At 40.4% G+C, this 26,798-nt stretch overlaps 1 protein-coding gene across 2 annotated transcripts; it reads right to left on the reverse strand.

Moving 5' to 3' along the window:
• Positions 1 to 247: 247 nt before the first annotated feature.
• LOC142621111 (NAC domain-containing protein 48-like) lies at positions 248 to 5,342 on the reverse strand. 2 transcript variants are annotated; one of them, XM_075794424.1, is made up of 3 exons: positions 5,116 to 5,342; positions 4,706 to 4,989; positions 248 to 982 (listed from the first exon to the last, which is right to left on the reverse strand). In XM_075794424.1, exons 1-3 carry the CDS (start codon positions 5,210 to 5,212, stop codon positions 803 to 805), a joined length of 561 nt encoding a protein of 186 aa, XP_075650539.1. In that variant the 5' UTR covers positions 5,213 to 5,342; the 3' UTR covers positions 248 to 802. The 2 variants fall into 2 exon arrangements, with proteins under 2 accessions (XP_075650539.1, XP_075650538.1); XM_075794423.1 differs by lacking the exons at positions 4,706 to 4,989; positions 5,116 to 5,342 and adding an exon at positions 1,056 to 1,547.
• Between the last annotated feature and the right edge of the window lie 21,456 nt (positions 5,343 to 26,798).

Genomic DNA, 26,798 nt, shown 5'->3' on the forward strand with positions numbered 1-26,798 from the left:
AAGCTGACGCCGTTAAAAATTGACAGGCATACAACTAAGTTTTGATCCAACGGCGTCGCCCATAAGGCTAACGGAATGATAAAAACAATTCAAAGTCTCAGCTAAAAAGAAGCTGACGTCGTTACTACTTCAACAAACAACAGAGAAACAACGTCGTCACCCATATGCTGACAAGCTTGTCATGAGCAAGTGGTTATAACTTAGAATATGAAAAGAAAGAAACATACTTGGAATATAAAATGACATATTAAGATTAACGCAAATACTGTCTTTACAAAAGCCCAGAGAAATGGGCATCAAGCATTAAAAGTCGTCTACACCTTTAAAAAAAAAAAAAGAGAAGTGCTGAGGTTCCTGAAGCAAGGGGATCTCGGGACCTTCCGTCATCTTTGGCAATAAAGGGCTGGGCATAAGGAATAGAAGGGCTGACGGCATTTGGATCATCGCCATGAGGATTTGCTGGAGTCAAAGTGACAAACTAGTCCGCGGCTGGCTGAGCAAGAACGACGCTGTCATCCCTCTGATTATCATCGTCACCTTCCTCATTGACGGCGTCGCCTACAAGGGTTGACGAGATAGACTCATCCATGGAAATCTTGGATAAATCCAAGTCAGGGTGAATGGATTTTACTTGTTTCAAGCAGTCCTTAAACTCGTCACCATAGTAGGTGGCACAAGCGTCTATGAAGGATAACGAGTCCTTAAACTCCGTCACAGCGTCGCTCCTAGCCGTTTCCACCTAGACTAGGATGGACTTCAGCTCATTTTCCCCCGTCATCTTGGCTTCTTCTTCCAGCTTCCGTCAACGACTTTCCTCCGCTAGCTTCTCCTTTAAATCCTTCAGCTCCGTACCCAAGATACGGTTTGCATCCTTGTATTGCGCTTGATAGTCAGCCAAGTACTTGATGCGCTCATGCAAATGGGAAATCACCCCCTCCTTGGCAGAGCACCTATTTGACAAAGCCTTCATGCGAACCATAGCCTACATAGAAAAAGAAAAAACAACGTCAGAATGTTAAAATTGGTTGGGCACCAAAGTAAAGAGAGAGGCATACCCTAGTAAGATCGAAAAGGTCTGACGCCCCTATCTCGTCAATGGCCTGCTCAGCATAAGGGTCCATCTCTTCATCCTTTAAAATGGATTCTGTCACCTCCACAACATAGTCTTTGTGGGTTAACAGGCGGCGTACGGATCCCTGGGTGATGGGGCCTGACGAGGTCATCGGCCCCTTACCTACCCCATGGACGAACCTAGGAGGTGACGGCCTCTTTGAAGACTTATCCCCAGGAGTCGTGGCAACCTTCTTCCCGGGACGGTCATCCTTGCCGTCGGGTTTCCTCTTGGCTCCTGTCCTCCCGACGAGCTTCGGGGCAGACGACGGGGTCAACTCACCCCTAACCTTCTCTTGTTCCTTCTTCTTAGTAGCAGTGGCAGCTCGTACTCTTTGCCTAGCTGACTCCATTTCTACAAAAGATAAAGGTTAGAAAAAAGACAGCGTCAAGATGCAGACGAAAGAAATTGAGAGATACTCACGCCGGCGAGAATAAGCATTTAGTTTGCAAGCTTCCTCCGTCGGCTCGAAACCACCACAATACAAATGCAGAGTATCTAGTGTGATTAAGTCCAGACACTTTCGCTAGTCCAAAGGGATGGTTGTCACCCGACGGATGAAATCCTCTTGTTCCGCGGTAATGCGTGGACGGTTATTAGCTGAAATGAAAAAGAGACGAGTTAAAGGACCAAACAGGTAGACGAAGTAAGAAAGCTGACAGGACCAACCTGAGTTCCTAACATATGCCCAGGTGTTGTCAAAAAAGCCATTAGGCATTGACTCCCACTCCTCTTGACGGCATACCCAGTTTGTCCCCTCTACAAAGAAGTATCTGCCTTTCCACTTCCTATTGGAATCAGGCATGTCCGATACCAATTTTAACTCTTTTTCCCTCACTACGAAGTGATACACCCCCTTCGACGAGGAGATATGATGAGGACGGTAACACCAAAAGAACTCTTCCAGGGTTAACTGACAGTTCCCAACACTCAGACGACCCCACAGGATCTCAGCACCAATAAAGGTTCGCTAGGCGTTAGGGGCAATCTGGCTGACGGATATCCCCAGAAAATTGGCCAGCTGACGATGTAACAACGTCAGTGGTAGCCTTAATCCGGTAGTGGACATGGCATCATACATGCCGACATCCGCGGTTCGTCTCGAATAACATCTCTCACCTTCCTCGGGGAGACAAATTGGGATATCGTCTGGTATTTAATAACGGGACCGCAGACTTTTGAAAATATTTTCCGACATAGTCGGAAGGAATTTGTTGACGGACCATTCTGGGGGTAGGATGAAAGGACGATCATCACTAGAAGCTCCTAAGGTACACTCTAAGGTTTCCTCGTCACCATCACTCCCACCCTCGTCACTGGTACTTCCTTTTTCTTCATTGGTCCTCTGGACTCCATCATCTACCCTCTCTTCTCCACTGTCCTCGCTCACCTCACTTTCTCTAGAACTCCCTACTTCCCCGTCAGAAAAAGGAGTTGATGTTTCCCTTTCTGATGACCAGGATAGGCCCTCCGCGGGCTCACGGCCTGATTGGAAGACCTTGTCGTAACTTGCCCCGTCGCGGATCGACGATTGATCACTCGTCGTCTCCCTAGACATCTGACTACCTACAAACGACGGGTTTTTATTCTAAGAACCTAAGCAGACGACTTCACTAAAGGGCATTACTAGAAAAATAAAAAGGTAAAGTAAAGGGAACTTACAAGTAAAAGGACAGTCTCAAGAAGCTGACGGCAATCTGATTGACGGAGTAAAAAGATCAACAGTGACGTTCTCTTTCTCTCGAAATCAACAAGGTGTGAAAAGTTGGAAATAGGAAGGAAAACGAGATATATATAGGCGAAAGGGGGCACGGAAGACAAAGTGACACGCTCATCCAGACACGGTGCCAATCAGTCCAAGCCATGTGTCCCACCATTTAATAAAGATGGCACGAATTACCACGCATGAATGGTTTCCCCCAATAACGTCAGCTCCATAAACCGTCAGCCACAGCTAACGGGGTAATGGAGTAGGGGGCAGCTGATGGTGGTGGTTTTACAAGTTACTAATACTTTAAGAAGTTGACGGGAGTATCAAGTCCGTCAGCTATGGTCACTAGAACATCTCCTTTTGACGTTCACAGCTACACCTCATATGTGACGGCGTTGGGCTGAAGTCTCAGCTGACGGAGTCAAAGCTGAAGGTCCTTAGCTGACGACCTTACCGGAGACATACGTAGGGTGACGACCGTATATGAGACGTACGTAGGGTGACGACCTTAGGAGGTAAAAGCTGAAGGGGTAACCCAACCTTCATCCATAACTTGTTTTGTCCACTACGTATGTGCATATAAGGAAAGTTATTGCGCTACACGTTCGGCCTTAGTCAAGAAGATTCCTATAAGGAAAAGGGCTCTAGGTGATACGTAAAATCCTTAAATTACTCTCCTAGAAGGAAAGTACTTCCTCACCAAGGCGCTTATTTCGGATCCATGCCACTATATATACCCCAAAACCCTCATAAACCACAAGCCGCATAATTCACTTAAGCTCTAACACTTTAGGGTTGTAAAGAAGAAAAGAAGTTCTAACTTAACCTTCAGAGGACTTTTGGCCGGCACCACACCGGTGCCCTTTGTTGGTATTGTCTGTTGTTGTGCAGATGTTGTTTCGAGTAAAGTGAGGACCACGTGATAACTGGTGGGGGATTTTCGCTCATCATCAATTACCAATCCGTGTGTATTGAACTAGGGTTCCAATGGGTTTTTGTAGGTTTGGAAAATATTAAGTTCTCTATCATCTTGCTTGACTGAGACTTATTGGCAATGAGTCTTTAAGTATCGTTATTGGAAAACAGAGACTTAAGTCATAATAGGTATAAAAGGGTGTCTACAATGTCTAATTAATTCTATTATTGGCCTAGGGTTAAAACGGTGTTAAATCTCTTATCTTTAATAAGAGAATTAAGTATTTATGAACCATTATAATAGGTTCGAGAATTCATTTGTACGTAGGGAATGCATAAGGCATCCTAAAACATCTATTTATTAACAATTATCATATTTAATTATTCATCAGTCTTTATAGTTTATAAGATATTTTATTGATAAAATAATAGATAAAATGTTGGAATATTCACATAGGAGCGGTGTGGTTAGTTAATTTTTGAAATCCCACACTCGTTGCTAATGACAAAAGTGAGTAGTAAATTTAACTAAATTAAGCCCAAACTCATTGGCTTAACTTTTGGGTTAATAAACCGGGTTTTAATTCAATTTTTTCTGTGCATTTTCTACTCAAGTATGGAAGTTCTATTCCAGTTCACCAGCTTCCATATAAAGGAGACGAGCACTAAAGCTCTATGTGGACCACACGATCGGTGAAGATCTCGTTTTCAATTAAAAACAACGTTAAATCTAGTCCGTACATTTCATGAAGAGCGTAATTGTTTTTGTTTTTTGGCAGTGGAATGGAATCCTAGTAAGGACAGAAACGTCCAACTGGTAGTGAGACAACAACATTCAAATCATCATCCCGACGTGTGCCTACCATGCATCGAAATGTCCATTTTGTCCTTACTCATAATTACAGTAATCTCCATAAGGTAAAAATGTAAAATAATAATAATAATAATAATAAATTAAATATATATACCCTTAAGCTGTTCTTTTTGCGAGCAGAGCGATCCACATCGGCAAGCCGATACTCATGCATAATCCAATTGGTTTTACTCTCCTCTTGGAGCTTTTCCAGCATAGAAAACCAGAGCCTCGTTGATCCCAACCGGCTTCGGATTCCCGATCGGCTTATCAACTCCAGTAGCCTTCCAGTACCCAGTTCCCGCCGCCCGATTCGGCCTTGAACTGTTCGGGTACTTCCGGTCTCGAGGCGAAAAGAAGTACCACTCTTTCTCTCCGTACAAAGCCTTACCTGTAAATCTAAATCATACCACCACATCAATAAACAAATAAAAAAACAGAATCATAGCGTTATAACTCAACTATCATGTTCTATAGCTTTATAACTCAACTCACACGTTCATAGTAAAAAGAGAAAAAATTTACCAGGAAGTTCCCATGGATTGTATTTGTAGAGGTCGATCTCAGCTATAATAGGCACAGCAATAGGCTGTGAAGCACATTTACGGCAGAGATAGTGCATGACGAGCTCTTTATCAGTAGGGTGAAACCTGAACCCATGAGGTAAAACTAACTCAGTCGAAGTTTTTTTTTTTTTACCTTTCTAAAACTCTCTCTCTACAAAAAAAAAAAATTTCACTTGTTTGGAGTAAGCTTTGACGGCGCTTGAAACTTAGAACGCAAAGGGAGAGAAGGGAATTTATAGGGAAGGAAAGGGAAGCGAAGGGGACACGTGGAGAAATAGGAGGGAGGGGAGCTTCTAGAAGACACGTGGGCGATAACGTATGTGCGGACTAAGGGAGAGAAGCAGCCGGGACAGGTGGCGAGTGAGAATTCATTTGTACGTAGGGAATGTGTAAGGCCTCCTACAACATCCAGTTAGCATATTTAATTATTCATCAATCTTTATAGTTTATAAGATATTTTATTGAGAAAATAATAGATAAAGTATTGGAATATAGGCTAGTGTGATTAACTCATTGGCTTAACTTTTGAGTCAATAACCTCTCACTACAACCAAAAAAAAAAAAAAAAAAAAACAAACGCCACTATAGGTCTAAGAAACACCACTATAGGTCCATTTGGGCTATAGTGGCATTTGCTATCATGGCGTTTACAAACGCCACTATTGTACTGCAATTATAGCCCTATAGTGGCGTTCTGCAAATGCCACTATAGATCAATTTTTTTTATTTTAAAAAAGGCTATAGTGGCGTTCTGAAATGCCACTATAGACCAATTTTTTTTTTTTAAAAAAAAAGGCTCTAGTGGCATTTGGGAACGCCACTATAGACTCACCCAATAGTGGCATTTTGCAAACGCCACTACAGCCCAAAAACCAACAAAAAAAAATATGATTACTGAAAATTAATTTTTGGCAATCAAAAGTTTTTTATTTTTTAAATTTGAATTACAATTTTAATTAAATTATATTTATAATTTTAATTAAATTAAAAGATAAAAAAAACAAATTACATAAAAAAAAAATACCAGCACTATAGCTAGCCTAGCAAATTCAAAATAAAACACAAACCCACCCAAAAAAATTCAAAATCAAACACAACATGCTCACATGCAGGAATCTCAAACAAGGAATAAACCAAAATAATTATTGAATTTTTTTTAAAAAAAAAAATGCTTACCTCCAACTATACAATCAATGGCTTCAAACACAATAGCACTCCTTCTTCAATCACAAATCCCAGAACAGTAGCACTATCTACAAATTTGAACAAAATCAACTAGCTGTAACACCATCTACAAATCCAAAACTCACAAACATTAGCACCACCACAAATAAAACAGTGGAAATAAAATCAAAATGGAGAGGAAGAGAAAAGAACAAATCTAGGTGTGAAGTGAAAGAAAGAAAAAAAGAAAGAGAAAAGAAGAAACATGGAGGAGTGGAGGTAAGGAAAAAAAAATGCTCCAATTCAAAAGAAAAATGCTCTCCCATCCTCAGTTACTCAGATGGTCAAATTGATTTTCACAATATTCCTTCCAAGTCAAACACATCAAAGGTACAGATAACCTTATCACTGATTACCATTCTAGAAAGCCTCCAGTCCTTCTTACCACAATAATTCCTCCACCCTTATGTGTATACCCAATAACAGATCCATCCTCATCCTCAGGCCCTTCTATTTCAGCCTCTAATGATATCATGAACATGATAGAAACACTTCCCCCAAAAATAAAAGACTAAATAAAGACCCTGACCCTTCAAGCCAGATCCAAAAGAATCATTCGAGTCCTCCATGATTACCTCAAACAACATCAACGCCATTTCCTTGCCCTTTTCCCAGAAATTGAGCAACCATGGAAAACTCCATTTGCATTTTGGATATCAAACTGAACTGTTGTACACTACCTCTACATGTGGTACTTACTCAATAAGTACTACTTGTGCCTCTATTTTAAACCAGAATTCTACTCACACATTTTTCCTCGAGAGAATAAGTATTTTTACAAATTCTGGCGTGAAATTTTGAAAAATGATGTTCATGATGGTCAATGATTCAAGTATCCCAGAATAGATCACCCCCGTTTTGGTCGCAAAATCACTTCTGCATGTATAGTAGCTAAGCTAAACTCCAAAAATAATGTTCACACAGAAGGAATTTTTCACCCTCCAGATATACATTGGGTAACTAATGCTGATGGTACACTTCACACACACATGGGCGTGTCTTGGATATCTTGTCACTATTCACTCACAATGGTAGAATCTCTCAATCAAAGAATCTTTCCAAACATAGTACCAGCCGACCCAGATGTTTACAGACAGCAATGGCCACATGAAGACCATTGGGAAATGCCTAATCCCTTATTTGGCTTTGATGATCCTTACTACCATAACCATGACCCAGATGTAGGTATTGATGAAGAATGGTTTCAAGAAAGAGACGGGGATGATTAAAGATAGATATATATAAAAGATATATTCAAAAAAAAAAAAGTTGTCAGGAGCCACTTTTGTTGACTTTTCAACAAAGCTCCTCTTTTGTTTTTTCTTTTCTCTATTGCTGTCACAATTTCTTTAAGCTAACAACTATTACATAATGTCCTATTGTATGATGGCCTTCGTCCTTTTCCCCAGTTTCATTATATCTTGGCAACTTTTTTTTTTTTGAATACATATTCAAAAAAAAACCCAACCGAACTGAAAAAGAAAAAAGATAAAAAGTGCCCGTAGTGGTGTTTGTCAAACACCATTATAGGTCCTTTTTTTAATTTTATTTTTTTGGTTAGTTTTTTTTTTTTTTAAGATCTATAGCAGCGTTTGTAAGACCAGGACAAACGCCACTATAGGCCATTGTAAGTCTAGAACCTTTAGTAGCGTTTTAAAAACGCTGCTATAGGCCCTTGGAAACGCTACTATAGACTCATTCTTTTAAAACGCCACTATAGGACTCCCTGAACGCCACTATAGGCCTAGTTTTTTGTAGTGTCTCAATTGAAGTCTTCCTAAGTGGTTATCTCATTAACAAGTGGTATTAGAGCCAATAATTCAAGATCAAGTGTTTGTTAGTGGATTGATCTACCAAGTAGAACAAGGAAGACTTCTATGTGAAATCCACCCATGGTTGAGTAAAGGTATAATATTTTGTTAATGTTATATTATTCAATATTTTTTATTGGTCTAATATATTCAAATTGTGCCTTTAGAATACACATTTTTTTATTTTCCTTAACACGCATGCTAAATTTTGTATTAATTGGATGTTATTTACTATTTAATTAACTAGTTTACAAAAAAAATCATTTTTTAAAATCTCTAATCATCTTAATATTTTGCAAGAATTAAGAATAAAAGATTCAATATAATATTCGACCAAAAATTTACATTTTTATAACTAATTTTATTGACATATAATATATAATCGAAATTAATTTTTTTAACCATTGTAACAAATAATTAGTATTATACATGGACTATAAAAATAGTTTCTTATTAAAGTTTTCAAAATGAACAAATAGTATGCATGCATGTGGGGGGCAAAAAGATCCTGATGGGAACGTGGGCCTTTTGGGCCGTGTTAAGGAAGGCCGACCTGATCCTGGGTTTAGAAATTGTTAGTACTATGGGTCGGCCCATACGCCGAGGATCCGAGGATCCAGCCGAGGGTGACCTTATCCTCGGATGAACACTGAAGAACTCGGGATTTCATAGTAAAGATTAGGGGATGACATGGTTAAGGCCAATGGTTAAAAGGGGGGAACCCTAGAACGCCCCAGAAGTACCGATGTTGAAGAAATGTCAAAGATAAAGGCTGCTACCTCCACGTTAAAGACCCTGCACCTACCACCCTGGCCGCATTTATGGGGAAGTGACACCTGAACAGTAGAAGAGAAACTTCTGGTTACTATTCAAAGGCACTGAGAAGGGAAATATCTAGGCTAAGGGGGAGGTGGGGCAACACGTGTACAAAGTGTTCAAAAGATGAATATTTAAGGAGGAACCTGGAATAGATAAGAGGAAGGGCTTTTTGTAATCTAAAAAGAAAGAAAAGACTAAGAAAGGGATATAATATAAGAACAGCTCTCGGCTTACGTCCGAGGAGGCCAATTTACAATATTCCTTATTGTTTCCAAGTATTCGCAATCCTTAGTTTGTCATTTAATCCCCACATACTTCTAACCTGGGTTTCAAGCCCACACTCTACAAATTCATATTGTTTAAGGCTCATTGGGCCTGGGCCCGTAACTGTTCTTGGGGCCAGGTGCACTTGTGCCCTTACAATTGGCGCCGTCTGTGGGAAATCTAGTCTAGAAGAGGTAGGGATATTATGGCAGGCTTAGGCTCTCACCATGCAGAGTCACAAGGATCACAACCGGAAGATCATTTCCAACGTCTTGAACATCGTAGGGATCGTGAGGGAAGCGTCCATACAGAATACCCAGGGGCTAGCCATACTCATGGAGGGGGTAGCACTACCCATGATGAGGGTTCTAAATCCATGCAGAGGGAAATCAATCGTTTGAAGAGGAAGTTACGCCGCGCGAAACGTAAGGTTTCCCCGTCCTCGTCTAGTTCTTCTTCAGAGAAGGATAGGGGACCTGGCTACAGTTCAAGGTCATGTTCCCCCACCAGCGCAACATCCTCCGGTGAGGAGGACGACCAGCCAACCCGCAGACGTAAGAAGCTTCGTTCTAGGGGCTTAGGCAACGATACCATGAGTAGGGCGTTGCACCAGCTCTCTAGATCTCCGTTTTCACGGAGGATTGAGAGGGGGAGGCTTCCCAGGAGGTTCACCCAGCCCACCTTTACCATATACAATGGCCGGACTAATCTGGTGGAGCACGTGAGTCACTTCAACCAGAGGATGGCAGTGCACTCTCACAACGAGACTTTGATGTGTAAAGTCTTCCCCTCTAGCTTGGGACCTGTGGCTATGAGATGGTTTAACGGTCTCAAATCAGGATCTGTAGGCTCATTTGGGGAGCTAACTAGGGCATTTGCTTCGCGGTTCATTACGTGTAGCAGAGTCCCTCGGCCATTGGACTCGTTGCTATCCATGGCCATGAAGGAAGGGGAGACACTGAAAGCATACTCCGACCGATACTGGGAGATGTTTAATGAAATAGACGGCGACTTTGATGAGGTGGCACTTAATACCTTTAAGGTGGGTCTCCCTACTGATCACGACCTAAGAAAGTCCTTGACGAAAAAGCCTGTCCGCAGCGTACGCCGTCTTATGGATCGTATTGATGAATATAAAAGGGTAGAGGAAGACCAGCAGCAGGGAAAAGGAAAGGAGAAGGTTATCCCACAGGAGAGAAGGGATTTCAGGTCGGACAGATATCACAACAACAAGCCGAGGAGGGATTACTTCGGACAATCCGGCTCGGCAAAGACTCAGCCGTAAATACTGTGTTCCGAGAACCAGTGCATCAGTTATTAGAAAAGGTTCGTAAGGAGCCCTTCTTCAGATGGCCCGGCAAGATGGCAGGGGACCCTGCGAGAAGAAATCAAAACCTTTTCTGTCAGTATCATCAGGATGTGGGTCACACTACTGAGAACTGTTGGACCCTGTGGAACCATCTAGAGCAGCTCGTCGGTGAGGGAAAGTTAAAGCAGCACTTGTGTCAGCCCACTGGGCAGGTCAGTCAAGTTGGTTCAAACAACCAGAGGAACAGTTCATCTCGGCCATCATTGGGAACAATTAATGTTATCTTTGCTGCACCTGGTAGGACCGGCTCAGGTCCCACTAGGGTGATGGCAGTTTCCCATCCGCAGGCCGAGGATGTAGGTAGCAGGCCGAAGAGATTAAAGTGTACTTTACCTGTCTTGGGTTTCTCTGAGGAGGATAAAGTAGGGACTATCCAGCCCCATGATGATGCTCTTGTGGTTACCCTCAGGATAGGGAACTATGAAGTGAGGAGGGTGATGATAGATCAAGGCAGCGGTGCAGATATCATGTACCCTGATCTATTTAAAGGGCTAAGATTGGAGTTGGAAGATTTAACCCCTTACGACTCCCCACTTATAAGCTTCGAAGGAAGGGCCGTTGTGCCGAAGGGACAGATCCGTTTACCCGTTCAATCCGGCACAGAAACGATTGAGGTAGATTTCATTGCGGTTGACGCGTACTCTCCATATACAGCCATCCTCGCCAGGCCATGGCTGCACGCTTTGGGAGCTGTCTCCTCTACCTTACATGTTAAGGTGAAATTCCCCTCGGGGGAGCATGTTGAGGAAATCCTCGGCAGCCAGGTAGTGGCTAGGCAATGCATATCGGCTGCGGTGCTTCGTCAGTCGGAAATTGAGTCGTCAACCTTGCCTAACCAGGAGTTATAGCAATTAACAACTCCGGAGGCATCTGGAGCGATGACAAGAGACGAGGCTGTTTGTGAGGAGTTAGAGAAGTTTATAATAACAGACGATCCAGAGAGGTTCTTCCAAGTTGGCATACTTTTGCCACACCAAGAGAAGATGGAGTTGTTGAAGTTTCTGAAGGATAATTTGGATGTCTTTGCGTGGGACCCCTATGAGGCTCCAGGCGTAGATCCGAACTTTATTTGTCATCGCTTAAACGTCAATCCTGCCATTGTTCCGAGGAGGCAGCCACCTCGGCGATCTTCCCGAGAACATTCTGAGGCCGTGAAGGAAGAGGTTCTTAAACTCAAAAGGGCGGGGGCTATCAAAGAGGTTTTCTACCCTGAATGGTTGGCTCATACTGTTGTTGTTAAGAAGAAGAACGGCAAGTGGAGAGTATGTGTGGACTTTACTGATCTGAACAAGGCCTGTCCTAAAGATTCGTTCCCAATGCCACGGATTGATCAACTGGTAGATGCTACTGTTGGACATCCTCGGATGAGTTTCTTGGACGCCTTCCAGGGTTACCACCAAATTCCCTTGGCGTTAAAGGATCAGGAGAAGACTGCTTTCATTACTCCAACTGGGAACTATCATTATAAGGTCATGCCATTTGGATTAAAAAATGCTGGGGCTACTTATCAAAGAATGATGACCCGAATGTTTGAACAACAGAATCGGGGAAAACCATCGAAGTGTACGTGGATGATATGGTGGTGAAAAGTAAGACAGTACCTTCACACATGACAGATCTGGCCGACACCTTCCAGATGCTAAGGAAGTATAAATTGCGCCTTAACGCCTCCAAGTGTTCTTTTGGCGTGGGATCTGGGAAGTTCTTGGGATTTATGATTACTCATAGGGGCATAGAGGTAAACCCAGTGCAAGTTAAGGCTATTCAGAATTTGCAGCCGCCTAGGAACCCAAAAGAGATTCGAAATTGATCGGAATGATTGCTGCGTTGAATAGATTTATTTCTCGGTCAGCTGACCGGTGTCGTCCTTTCTTTCAGTTGTTGCACAAGTGGAAAGGGTTTCAATGGACCGAGGACTGCGAATTAGCTTTCCAACAGCTTAAGCAATATCTTTCTCGGCCACCTATTTTATCTCGCCCTGAGGTGGACGAGGTTTTATTCGCTTATCTGGCCGTGGCTATTCACGCGGTGAGCTTAGTCCTTATAAGGAATGAAAGCGGAGTACAGAGACCGATCTACTACGTTAGTAAGTCCTTGAATGAGGCCGAGGTGCGCTATCTGCCCTTGGAAAAAGCACTTCTGGCTGTAGTCCACGCCACGCGCAAACTTCCTCATTATTTCCAATCTCATACTGTGGTTGTTTTGACCCAGTTGCCTCTTAAGGCTGTGTTGCGTAGTGCTGATTATTCTGGCAGGGTGGCAAAATGGGGAACCATTTTGGGAGCCTTTGATGTTAAATACAGGCCTCGCACATCGGTAAAAGGACAGGTCCTCGCTGATTTGGTGGCAGAGTTTACTGAACCATTGTTAGAAGAAACTTCAAAAGAAGCACACCTGGGTGAAAAATCAGTTGGTGTGATCACAGACGTATCGCCCTCGGTTTGGAGAGTTTATGTGGATGGGGCTGCTAATCAAAAAGGGTCTGGTGTTGGACTTGTTCTAATGTCCCCTGAAGGAATTGTCTTCGAAAAATCTTTGAGATTGGCCTTCTTGGCTACTAATAACGAGGCCGAGTATGAAGCAGTCTTGGTAGGCATGCAAATGGTACATAAGATGGGTGGCAAGGAAATCCACGTGTTCTCGGACTCTCAGTTAGTGGTCGGCCAGGTCATGGGAACCATGGAGGCTAGAGACCCCAGAATGCAGGAGTATTTGGCCCAGGTCAAACGCCAGCAGGCTGAATTTGACTCCTTTGCCTTAGCTCACGTTTCTAGGAGTGGAAACACTCATGCAGATTCCTTAGCTACGTTGGCAACATCCTCGGCTCAAGGTTTACCAAGGGTTATCCTCGTTCAGGATTTGGTAGAACCTTCTCTTGTAACTGCTAACGCACCTCGCATCCATCTAATAAGGCCTGGTCCTAGTTGGATGGATTCGATCATATCTTTTCTTAAAAATGACATTCTTCCCGAAGCCAAGGCTGAAGCAGAAAAGGTACGTCGAAAGGCGCCGCGTTTCTGGTTGTCCGAGGACCATAAGCTATACAAACGATCCTTTTCAGGACCGTACTTGTTGTGTGTACACCCTGAATCAACAGAAGCATTATTGGAGGAATTGCATGAGGGAATTTGTGGGAGCCACACTGGGGGAAGGTCCTTAGCCCATAGAGCCCTGACTCAGGGTTATTGGTGGCCCAATATGCAGAGGGAGGCTCAGGACTATGCCAGAAAGTGTGATCAATGTCAGAGGTTCGCCCCTAATATCCACCAACCTGGAGGGGTTCTTAACCCTCTTTCCAGCCCTTGGCCTTTCGCACAATGGGGCTTGGACATTGTAGGGCCATTTTCGAGAGCTGCTGGCAACAAAAGATGGCTACTCGTGGGAACAGACTACTTCACTAAATGGGTTGAAGCTGAGCCCTTAGCCAATATACGAGATGTTGATTCCAAGAAATTTATATGGAAAAATATTGTCACTAGATTCGGAATACCACACACACTCATCTCTGATAATGGTGTCCAGTTCGATAGTAGAGCTTTTAGGAAGTATTGTGGTGACATGGGTATCATAAACAGATATTCCATTTATATGGAAAAATATTGTCACTAGATTCGGAATACCACACACACTCATCTCTGATAATGGTGTCCAGTTCGATAGTAGAGCTTTTAGGAAGTATTGTGGTGACATGGGTATCATAAACAGATATTCCACCCCAGTTTACCCTCAAGGAAATGGACAAGCCGAGGCAGTTAACAAGGTCATAGTTACGGGCTCAAGAAGAGGTTGGACGATGCGAAAGGCAGATGGGTAGAAGAGCTCCCTCATGTCCTGTGGACATATCGGACCACACCGTGCAGGTCCACTGGAGAAACGCCATTCTCTATGACGTATGGTGCCGAGGCGGTGATACCATTGGAATCTGGTTTTCCTACTCTAAAGACAAGTTCTTTTAGCCCAGAGAATAACAAGGGACTTCTAGAGAAAGATCTTGATTTACTTGAGGAACGACGTGAGGCAGCTATGGTCCAAATGACTTATTATCAGCAGAAGCTAAAACGAGGATATGATGCCCATGTGAAGCTAAGACCACTTGCACCTGGTGATCTTGTATTAAGGAAAGTTGTAGGCACTTCTAAGAACCCAACTTGGGGTAAGCTGGGACCTAACTGGGAAGGCCCCTATCGCATTGTTTCAGTAGCAGGCATAGGGTCATATAGGCTAGCTGATCTAGACGAACGAGTTGTACCACGTCCATGGAATGTAAATAATCTTAGAAGGTATTATTATTAATGAAATGAGCTTTTGTCAGTTTGTATTTCAAAGTTATGAGTAGCTCTGACGCTCGCAGTTATCATTTTTAAAGAATCAAACAGAAGCTTGGTTAAGTGCAGTCCTCGGACCACAAACCTTGTGGAAATTGATGTCTTGTCATTTGTTAAACAGAACCTTAGTTATGTCGGGTCTTCGGACCTCCTACTTTGGGAAAATTAACATTTGAAGTTACAATTTTAAGAATCAAACAGAAACTTAGTTAGGTGCAGTCCTCGGACCACAAACCTTGTGGAAATTGATGTCTTGTCATTTGTTAAACAGAACCTTAGTTATGTCGGGTCTTCAGACCTCCTACTTTGGGAAAATTAACATTTGAAGTTACAATTTTAAGAATCAAACAGAAACTTGGTTAGGTGCAGTCCTCGGACCACAAACCTTGTGGAAATTGATGTCTTGTCATTTGTTAAACAGAACCTTAGTTATGTCGGGTCTTCGGACCTCCTACTTTGGGAAAATTAACATTTGAAGTTACAATTTTAAGAATCAAACAGAAACTTGGTTAGGTGCAGTCCTCGGACCACAAACCTTGTGGAAATTGATGTCTTGTCATTTGTTAAACAAAACCTTAGTTATGTCGGGTCTTCAGACCTCCTACTTTGGGAAAATTAACATTTGAAGTTACAATTTTAAGAATCAAACAGAAACTTGGTTAGGTGCAGTCCTCGGACCACAAACCTTGTGAAAATTGATGTCTTGTCATTTGTTAAACAGAACCTTAGTTATGTCGGGTCTTCGGACCTCCTACTTTGGAAAAATTAACATTTGAAGTTACAATTTTAAGAATCAAACAGAAACTTGGTTAAGTGCAGTCCTCGGACCACAAACCTTGTGGAAATTGATGTCTTGTCATTTGTTAAACAGAACCTTAGTTATGTCGGGTCTTCGGACCTCCTACTTTGGGAAAATTAACATTTGAAGTTACAATTTTAAGAATCAAACAGAAACTTGGTTAAGTGCAGTCCTCGGACCACAAACCTTGTGGAAATTGATGTCTTGTCATTTGTTAAACAGAACCTTAGTTATGTCGGGTCTTCGGACCTCCTACTTTGGGAAAATTAACATTTGAAGTTACAATTTTAAGAATCAAACAGAAACTTGGTTAAGTGCAGTCCTCGGACCACAAACCTTGTGGAAATTGATGTCTTGTCATTTGTTAAACAGAACCTTAGTTATGTCGGGTCTTCGGACCTCCTACTTTGGGAAAATTAACATTTGAAGTTACAATTTTAAAGAATCAAACAGAAACTTGGTTAAGTGCAGTCCTCGGACCACAAACCTTGTGGAAATTGATGTCTTGTCATTTGTTAAACAGAACCTTAGTTATGTCAGGTCTTCGGACCTCCTACTTTGGGAAATTTAACAGTTGAAGTTACAATTTTTAGAATCAAACAGAACCTCAGTTATGTTGGGTCTTCGGACCTCCTGCTTTGGGGAATTTTACTTTTGAAGTTATAACCTTTAAGAATCAAACGGAGAATTGGTTAAGTCTTATCTTCTGACCACAACTTTTATCAAAGTCATTCTCTTATTATGTCTGGATGTTAATGTGTTACTGTTTATTAACTCGGATCTTACATCTTACTAGAAACAGAGCTATGCATTACAAGGGTTTAATCGTTATATGAGGCCCTCTCTTCTTCTTAATCGAGGCATTGTTCAAATATATTAACCATGTCACCTTTTATTGAATCTTTAATAATATACGCATGATTATGTGGAAGTTATGATTGTGCAATCCTTGGAGTTAGATTTGTGTACTCTGAGAAACTTTTGCTATGACTTAATGGGAAGCTTTTGTAATAAGTACAAAAAGAATAAAGTAAAAATAGATATAACCCAAGTGAAAAGCAAACAAAATTGTTCTTCATTAATCTGTTAAATGTACATTACATATATAATTCAAAAATGGAAAAAGAGAAGCCCTAAGCTAAAGTCCTAAGCTTGTGGAGGAGGATCTTGCTGAGAGGTACTGGTGCCCTCGGTCTTTCTCAACTCCAGCTCAAAGGGAGTCAAGACTTGCTTTCCCTTATCTGCTGTCTTCGTTGAAAGGACGTTGGGTTCCGCTGTCTGGCTCAAGTCTTTCTCTGCATCCCCTCCTCCTTCCTTCTCTTTGTTGGAACCAGAGGGCTCTGTAGGATCAGGAACTTGCGGTGGGACCACTGGAGGTAGAGCAGGAAGAATTGTCTCGGGGGTAGGAGTAGCAGCAGGAGCTTCTTCAATCTCCTGTATTTCTAGGGGAAGCCAAACGTTCTCGGACTTCCTCAGATCCGAAGATTGGGGAACTCCTGCTACGTTTAAAGCTTCCCCCCATACTTTTTGACAGTATTCGCGGCATAAAGCCGCGAACTCCTCTGTCAGCTACTCCTCTGTGGTTGCTACCCCTTCATCGAAACTTGCCTGCTTGGCAGCGTGGAGAGAGAGTTGGAAGGAGCTGGCTTCTTTCTTCATCAATGCCAGTTCCTTCTTCAGATCCGAGCACTCCCTTTGAGCTTGGGAGAGTTCTTCATCTCTTTCATGAAGGAGCTTGCGCTGTCCTTCTATCTGGGTCTTCATGGTCTTCAAGTTTGACTCGACCCCATTTTTCTCTCTCCTCAGATCAGCCACCTCCGAGGTCAACTTCTCATTCTCAGCAAGGGCTGTGCCTAAGGACTTCTCAGTTTCCATCCTGATTTCGAGCTCAGTTCTGGCTATTTTCCGAGTGTCTTCAATAAACTTCTCAGCTACGAAGACCTCCTGAATAGCCTGTAATAAGTATGATGGAGTTAGGAACAGTAAAAAACAAATTTACTTATAAATATTGTTAAAAGGAGAAACACTTACCAGCGCTAAGTCTCTTTTTAGGGAGAGGAATAGTTGTGGCTGGCCCATTTTTTCCAAGGTCTCCATGTCCTTGGGTAGCAGGAGAGGGCGTTCCAGGACCTCGGCCAGGTGGTGGGCATGGCCTTGTTGAACCGCCCTTATACTGGACTGGCAGGAGATGGGTGCGCCGTCCAGTCTTAGATCGGGGGACCAGGTGCTCGGTGCTCGGCGCACTTCAGCCTCGTCCCTGAATTCCCCGATTTCAACCGAGCGGGCCCTACCCTTGCCCTTGTCCACCTTCTGCTGCTGGGCCGGGGGGAGTTGTTGTCGTGATTTCTTGGGGTCTTTATTAATCGTCCCCTCGTTGTCCCCCTTCCTCTTCTTCTTTGGATCCTCGGCTGGAAGTTTTGGCTCAGCTGGAGGAGGGGGAGGTGGTAAGGATGGGGGAACTTGGGACGTCCCCTTCTTTTTCTCTGCCACTTTAGCAGCCCTATTGGTAAGGAGACCCTCCATTCTTCCCATGTCTTCTTCAAATTCGTCCTCGGGAAGGGCAACCACAAACCCTGCAATTCCAGAGGCCTCGGTGGCTTCTTCCTCCTTGTCGGAAAGTACCACAAACTGGTTCCCGCGAGGTCTCTCGGTGTCTTCGAGATGGAATTGATCTATCTCGTCGTCAAGTGTGTGTGAAGAAGACACCTGCTCTTTTGGAACGACAGTTGCTTGTGAGTGCACAGCAAGGGGGACTGCTGCTATTGGCCGGTTGTACAAAATGGTGTTAGGAGCGTCCGGGAGGTCGCGGTAGTCCAGAAAGTGGGGCCGAGCTACGTTTATTTTTCTTCGTCTTCGGTCGCCCGCAATTATGGCGTTCTCTATCTCCTGGAAGTCTTTGGAAAGGGGGGTGTACCCTAGAATAAGGTGAGCAGCCCGGAGTTGTAGGTCTTCACTAACGAACACCTCGGAGCGAAGTACTCGGTTTAGATCTGCGATGTTACAGTGACTCAGACGAGGACGCACGTGCTGCTTATCTGCAAAAAAGACGTCAAAACAAACAAACCTGGTCAGATTCACACAAATATTTAACAAATTTAAGTAAGTACGAATACGCATTTCTGTGTGTGTTAGGAGAAGTTGTGTTGTGGGGAGATTAATCCTACGGCGTCGCACCTGGATCCCCCCACTCAACTGGGCAGTGGAAGCCGTCGTGCCAGTTCCCAGACACGATCAAGTAGTCGTCCTTCATGCCTTTGTTTGATTTGGGCAGACAGGAGATTAGCCTAACGGTGCTGGACCGAGATTTAATGTAATAACCTACTTTAGAAAGTTTATGGGACTCATATAGGAACACGACATCGTGCCATGTGAGGTTTAAACCCATTTGCTCGTTTAGAGCATCTACACTACCTAGAACTCTAAAAACGTTTGGGAGGCATTGATCGGGACACAACCGGTGGTTGCGAAGGTACTCCCTAGTTACAGGTTTCATTGGAAGGGTTATCCCACCCTCTAGAAAGGCTATCATAGGAATGATAACCTCTCCCTCTTTCCTAGAACCGGCCACGGCTGTTGCCGGGCAGTATTTTAGTCCTACATCGCTGGGAATACGGTATTTGGCCCTAAAGCCTTCCATCCCAGCGGCGGTATCAACTAGACACTTAAACTTACCCATTGGAAAAGAATGAAAGGTTAAACTCTAAAGGGGAGAGTGTTTACGAAGACAGCCGAGGACTGTATCCGAGGAGAAAGGGTTAAGAATAGAGAAAGCAAGAACTTACAAAGTTGAAGGTACAGATTTCCACGGTTTTCTGCTGGTAAAGGATGATTGTTGGTGTTTTGATGGGATTGATCCCTGAGGAATTAAATGAAGGCGCAGGTTCCCGAAGCGTCACGACGTGCGAAAAGGCGGCCTCGAAATTATATTTGTCCCGCCTAAAATTTCGTGGAGTAATGAGGGCCGTTGGATGCCCATCTCACCGTTGAACGTGAGGGACAAAGTGTAACTGGCAGTATTAAATACGCGCGTTGTTCAAAATAAAACCGCCAAATGGCATCTTCTGGGACGCGAAATGATTTCCACACGTGCCATTACTCACAAAATGATTGGAGTAGGTTCTCGTCGGATCAAAACCCTATTTTTCTCCTCGGACGTTGAAAATTAGAGTTTTGAGGGGCTATTGTGGGGGGCAAAAAGATCCTGATGGGAACGTGGGCCTTTTGGGCCGTGTTAAGGAAGGCCGACCTGATCCTGGGTTTAGAAATTGTTAGTACTATGGGTCGGCCCATACGCCGAGGATCCGAGGATCCAGCCGAGGGTGACCTTATCCTCGGATGAACACTGAAGAACTCGGGATTTCATAGTAAAGATTAGGGGATGACATGGTTAAGGCCAATGGTTAAAAGGGGGGAACCCTAGAACGCCCCAGAAGTACCGATGTTGAAGAAATGTCAAAGATAAAGGCTGCTACCTCCACATTAAAGACCCTGCACCTACCGCCCTGGCCGCATTTATGGGGAAGTGACACCTGAACAGTAGAAGAGAAACTTCTGGTTACTATTCAAAGGCACTGAGAAGGGAAATATCTAGGCTAAGGGGGAGGTGGGGCAACACGTGTACAAAGTGTTCAAAAGAGGAGTATTTAAGGAGGAACCTGGAATAGATAAGAGGAAGGGCTTTTTGTAATCTAAAAAGAAAGAAAAGACTAAGAAAGGGATATAATATAAGAACAGCTCTCGGCTTACGTCCGAGGAGGCCAATTTACAATATTCCTTATTGTTTCCAAGTATTCGCAATCCTTAGTTTGTCATTTAATCCCCACATACTTCTAACCTGGGTTTCAAGCCCACACTCTACAAATTCATATTGTTTAAGGCTCATTGGGCCTGGGCCCGTAACTGTTCTTGGGGCCAGGTGCACTTGTGCCCTTACAATGCACATCATGGTGGATATCAGTGAATATGTCTAAAAGCGAGAACCTTAGTTATAGTGGCCTAAGGTTTTGCCAAGTGAAGCATTTCTTGAGAAAGAATGAAAATTCTCTTCATTTAATCTTCCACCCCATTAAAATCAATAATTTTCATTTATGTTAATGTATTAATTGTCATGTATTAATAGGAGAAATGCAGTGATTTTCATATATTAATTGGTGCATTACTTATTTATGTAAAGGAATTTATACCACAATTATAGACCATACTAGACATTAACCCAATGCATTGTCAGTTGAATTGCAAGGTTAAATAAAAAAATTAAATAGATACAAAAATATGCTTGAAAAATCATTAAAAAAATGAAAAATAAAAAAATAGGCATGGCTAAATTACTAATCAAAACTATGTCTAAAAAAACAAGCCATATAATATGATTAAAATAAAAAGTTTCATAAGGCACATCACTAGAAAACATAAAATAAAAATATTATTACATTACATGTCTTAAAATTATTTGAAGAAAAGCATATATCAAACTACAAAGTCATATTCTATGCATATTGCATATCTCACTAGCTGCTCTAATCCCATGGATTACAATATGAGCTAAAATATAAAACTATATCTTTATTGAATAGTCCAGCATCTACCTCATTATAAAATACTTTGTTTTCATTAGGCTCCAAGTAATAATAAATAAAAGAGAAGAGCATTGCAATAGACTTGAAAACGTAATCTTGTTCAAATTTACAAAAGTTATTGGGTGAAAACAACCACTCCAAATTGCACGAGTTGCCAAAAGACTAGGTTTTGTAAGTTAAAGTGCATGTACTAGTTTATTGGAATAGTAGATTATTGGTCAAACCATTTTAGCCAAACGAGGTTTTTTTAGCTATGATTTGTATGTTTTTTCTTTTTTTAATTTATAAAATTTATATAAGAATACTTTTTTATCAAAACCAAATAAAAATTCAGTTGATTTTGAATATAACATTCATCTTCAAGTTTAATTTCCTTGACAATAATTGATTTTTTTAAAAAAAACTATTAAAAGGAAGAAACAAATTTAATAGGATATGCAATAAAAAATATATAAAAAAAACACTTTTTTTTAAAAGATGTATAACAAATAATTGTATGTTCAGAATAGTTGAATTAATTAATTAATTAATTTATATATATATATATATGAATGCAAAGGAGTAATATGTTTACGCTTTTGATTGTAGTAATCTTAACAAACTACTTTTTCTAAATCCTTTTAATTACATGTAATATGTGTATATATATAGTAGTCTAATTACATTGAGTATTAATATGGTAAATGTGTTTATTTTCTTGTATTGATTATTTATAGATGGAGCACTAATTATTTATGTAAAATTAATATTAATAAATATGTTTACAAGATTTAGCTTCGGTAACAATTTAAACAAAGTATAGAAAAAATAAAAGCAAATATAATTACATATAATCAAGAATATAAAAGATAATTATACTCTTATATTAGTGGAATAATTAAATATTTGTCGATCTAGTCAAAATATTTATTCATATATTCTTTATTTTATCTCTTTCTAATAACATGTAATGAAATATAACTAAAATTAATTTCTCAAATATTATAACTCTTATTTGCCAAATGTATCAAAATAGTCTATATGGTTTAGTGAGTAAAATTTGATGTGATTGACAATAGGGTAAAATGCAATACTGAGCCTCTAAATTTCTTTAGATTTCATTTTAGTCCTCTAACTTTGCTTTTCTTCATTTCGGTCCTCTAACTTTCAAGTTTATTCAATTAAGGCTTTTCCATCAAATTTTGTTATATGTTGTGGTTCATTTTTCAATTTTATAAATTTTTCTTCAAAGTTTTTAAATTAAAAATTTTCAATTAATGATTGAAAAATATTTTCAAGATTTTTTTTTCAAAAAATTTAAACAAAAGTTAACGGAAATACCTTAATTGAATAAATTTAAAACTTAGAGAACTGAAATGAATGAAAGTAAAGTTAAAGGGCTGAAATAAAATCTGAAAAAAGTTAGTAGGTCAGTTTTGCATTTTAGTCTTGATAATATAATAATAAACAAATGGACTTTTACGTGGACGGCAATGTGGCCTTAAAAAAAATAAAAATAATCCCTATTCACTACAAGAAATATGGGTTTAGGCGACGTTTCTAAAACGTCACTATATAGACACAAATGATCTATAGCGACGTTTTTTTTTTGCGACATTCAAAAACATCGCAATAGAGTAGTCACTATAGGTCCATTGTGTCATTTTGAAAAACGTCACTATATGTTAACCTTTAGTGGCGTTCAAAAGCTTTTAGTGACGTTTTCTAAAACGTCACTGAATAATATAACATTTTCGTATATAATATAGGAAAATACATTTAGCGACGTTTTTAAAACGCCACAAATAATTGCACCTATAGCGCAAAAGCAATTGTCCTCTTGTTTTTTTAGTGACGTTTTTAAAACGTCGCTATAGGATTGATTATTTGCGGCGTTTTAAAATGCGTCGCTAATAAGGATTTCTCTTACTTTTTAGCGACATTTTTAAAAGGTCGCAAAAACCTGCTCATTATTTTTTTAAAATATTAAAAATGCTACATAAACCTGCTTAAAATTCAACAATAACTACCATAAGCTTGTAATAAATCAAATATACCTATTGATCATCAATATTCCACAATAACACATTAGCCATAGATTCAATATATATATATATATATATATATATTTGTTTAATACCAATACATGTATCATCTTGAATTGAACAAAACACTTGTCTACCTACACACAAAAAAAAGTGTGGACAACCATCTAATCTATGACAATATTAAACAAAATACAATACTTCCAAAATAAATGTAGTTGTAATAAAACACTTTTCTACCTATATAAAAAAAACAACCACCCAAACTATGGCAATATTATAAACAAAGTATAGTAGTTCCAAAATAATTGTGGTTGCTCAACTATGTAATAGCCCATGGAGTCCTTAAAACACTGCATGTACCGCTATCCGCTAGCTTCTTGATGGGATGAAGCCTGTGACCTATAAGGAGTTGGAGATTGATGATCTAAACCGAAACCACCCTGAATACAAATTAAAGTATCTAGTAAGTTCATAAAGAAATCATTTCGAGTAACAAAATAATAGTTGCTATACTTAAAAAATTTAAACACCAAATACATTCTTAAAACATTAAAATTTAATACCAGACTAGCTTCTGAAGAATGATTTTGTTGATTTTGCACTAGTTGCATCAATTGGGTCACTTGCTCCTTCAAGTTTTCATAATCCTTCATTTTCTCCGTTAAAAAACCCATTTGATTCTTCAACTGAGTCACTTCAGCATCCCTTTCTTGGCTTCTTACTTGAGCAATTGCAGGAGTGCTCTTGGCAGGATGCATACTTGGAGTTGGGCCAAATCCCACACCCCGACCATGACCATTGTGCTCATTACCAAACACTTGAGCATATACATCATCTGGTGCCCATGAAATACTACCAGTAAGGTCGGATGACTGCACACGATTTGAGGACTCACTCAACAGTTTGTTGATTTTTTCCTAAGGTTCAAAATTTGAACACAATAACACATTAGAAATTAACAATGTTAATAGATTCAATATTACACTTAGCAAATCATGATATTACTTACAATGTTGCTTTGGGCTTCAGTATTAACAGGAGTACCATCTTTATGAAGATGGAGTTTTACATATACATATGCACGCTCTACAGGTTTCCCAAGTGTTGTTACCTAAAGTATGGTCATTACATTTATTTAATTAGGAATAATGGTTTCATACAAACTTAAGAACAATCTAATAAGTCATTTACAAGATAATTATCGAGTCAATACCATTTCTTTTGCATGCGAAGCAAAGCTTTTTGAACCACCAGTATGTACATTTTTTTGCTTGGAACGACTGTTCTTGTTTTTCAAAGCAAGATCCTACGTTCAAAAAAATTACATATTTAAACAAAGTATTATTTGAATATATTTTTCATGGTAAATATTCAATGTAGCTAAATTCATGATTGCGAAAATCTGTACAACAAGAGCTCTACTAAAATCTGTACGCCCATCAAACTCCTTATCATGATTGCGAAATTCATGATTCCTATCCAAGAATCGCCTATGTCCAATATAGTTGAATTTTCTTCCATGTTTTAACCAACGAGATTGAGGATCATAGTTACAAGAAGGACATGCAAGAGCACCTTTGGTACTCCAACCTGAAAGATCAGCATATGCAGGAAAATCATTTATGGTCCACAATAATGCTGCATGCATTTGAAATGAGCTATTGGAAGACACATCAAACGTTTCTACTCTAACATCCCATAATTCCTTGAGTTTTTGTATTAAGGGCTGTAAGTACACATCTATATCGTTCCCAGGAGAGGTTGGACCAGGAATCAATAATGATAACATGAAATGAGCCCTTTTCATACACATCCAAGGAGGAAGATTGTATGGGAACAACATGACAGGCCAAGTACTATGAGCAGTACTCATATTGGAGAACGGGTTGAATCCATCAGCTGCTAATCCAAGTCTAACATTACGAGGCTCAGATGAGAATTCTACATACTTAGAGTCAAAAGACTTCCAAGCTTCAGAGTCAACAGGATGCCTCATCAACCCGTCATTTGTACGACCATCAACATGCCATTTCATGTGGGGAGCTACTTCGGGAGACATAAACAATCGTTTCAACCTTGACTTCAAAGGGAACCATCTTAAGATTTTTGCAGCTTTCTTCTTTACCTTCTTGGAAGGAGCATTCGTATTTTTTGGAACTCCGGCCTCATTGCTTGCCCACCTTGAATGGTTACAATTTGAGCAAGCTTCGAGGTTGGAATTTTCCTTCCAAAACAACATACAATCGTTAGGGCAAGCATCAATCTTCTCATAACTCAAACCCAGATCCTTAATAATTTTTTTTGCCTCATAACAGTCTTTTGGCAACTTTGCACTTGAAGGTAGTAGCTCTTGCAAAAATTGAAGCAAGAAGGCGACTGATTTGTTACTCCAACCAAGTAGACACTTCAAGTGGTACAAATACACAATAACTGACAATTTGCTAAACTTTGTACAACCTTCATAACAAGGTTCCTCAACATCTTTGAGCAATTTGAGAAATTGGAGTGACTCTTCATTAGGACCTTGTGTAGGTTGTTCCACACTAGGGCCTCCTACCACAGGATCTGATGCCATATCTTCTTCCATTGGTTCGGGCACCATATCATGCATAGGGAACATGTGATGCAACATTTCATGCATGTTACTATTTTCATTTGAGTTTTCTTGGACAGAGGTACTAGGAGTTCTAATAGATGTGTTTCTAGATGATGATTCCCCGTGAAAAGTCCAACGTCGATAACCCCTACAAATCCCATGTGATACTAGATGAATTTGTACATCATCTATAGCCAACATTGTTGAATGTGCACATTTTCGACATGGACAAACAATCGTACCATCTTGTTGTGCATGTTGAGATGCAAAATTTAAGAATTGTGCAACTCCATTTCTATAACCCACAGATGTCCTATCTTTAATGTCCATCCAACTCTTGTCCATAGATATAGAACAAATTTACACAATAAATACCTATAGCACGATATCATGAAAGAATAAACCAACCATTAGTCCATATTTCAATTACTCTAACAAAACAAACCTATGCTTCTAAGTAAACAAGGCTAAATTTTCAAATTTGAGAAAATGACTTGCAAGTCACACCAAGGTCCTAAGTGTAGGTATAAGGAGTCAAAATTCATAAGTAATTTATTAATACATTTGGTAACTAATTAATATCTCTTGATAATTGTCATCTAGTTTGCATGTTCTACATGTGAAAGAAATGAAATAATCAAACTACAATCTATCACAAAACAATTATCAATGCAAGCCACCCGCTTACTCCAACTAAACAATCCACCACAAAACAATTATGAATATAACAATATAGAATACTTACAAGTATTGAAGTCTAAAAAGTAATCAACAACCATAACTCAACCATATCCATCCAAATTTATAAATTTAATAAACACTCCCAATATGA

This window comes from Castanea sativa, chromosome 12 (assembly GCF_040712315.1).
Source record: "Castanea sativa cultivar Marrone di Chiusa Pesio chromosome 12, ASM4071231v1".
NCBI lineage: Eukaryota > Viridiplantae > Streptophyta > Magnoliopsida > Fagales > Fagaceae > Castanea > Castanea sativa.

Bases quoted from the DNA above. Each gene is read 5' to 3' on its own strand.
- LOC142621111 (XM_075794423.1), bottom strand. From the start codon at position 1,463: ATGGAGTCAGCTAGGCAAAGAGTACGAGCTGCCACTGCTACTAAGAAG. The intron at 983-1,055 runs GTATGCCTCTCT...TTTTCTATGTAG, and splicing joins ACCTTTTCGATCTTACTAGG to GCTATGGTTCGCATGAAGGC.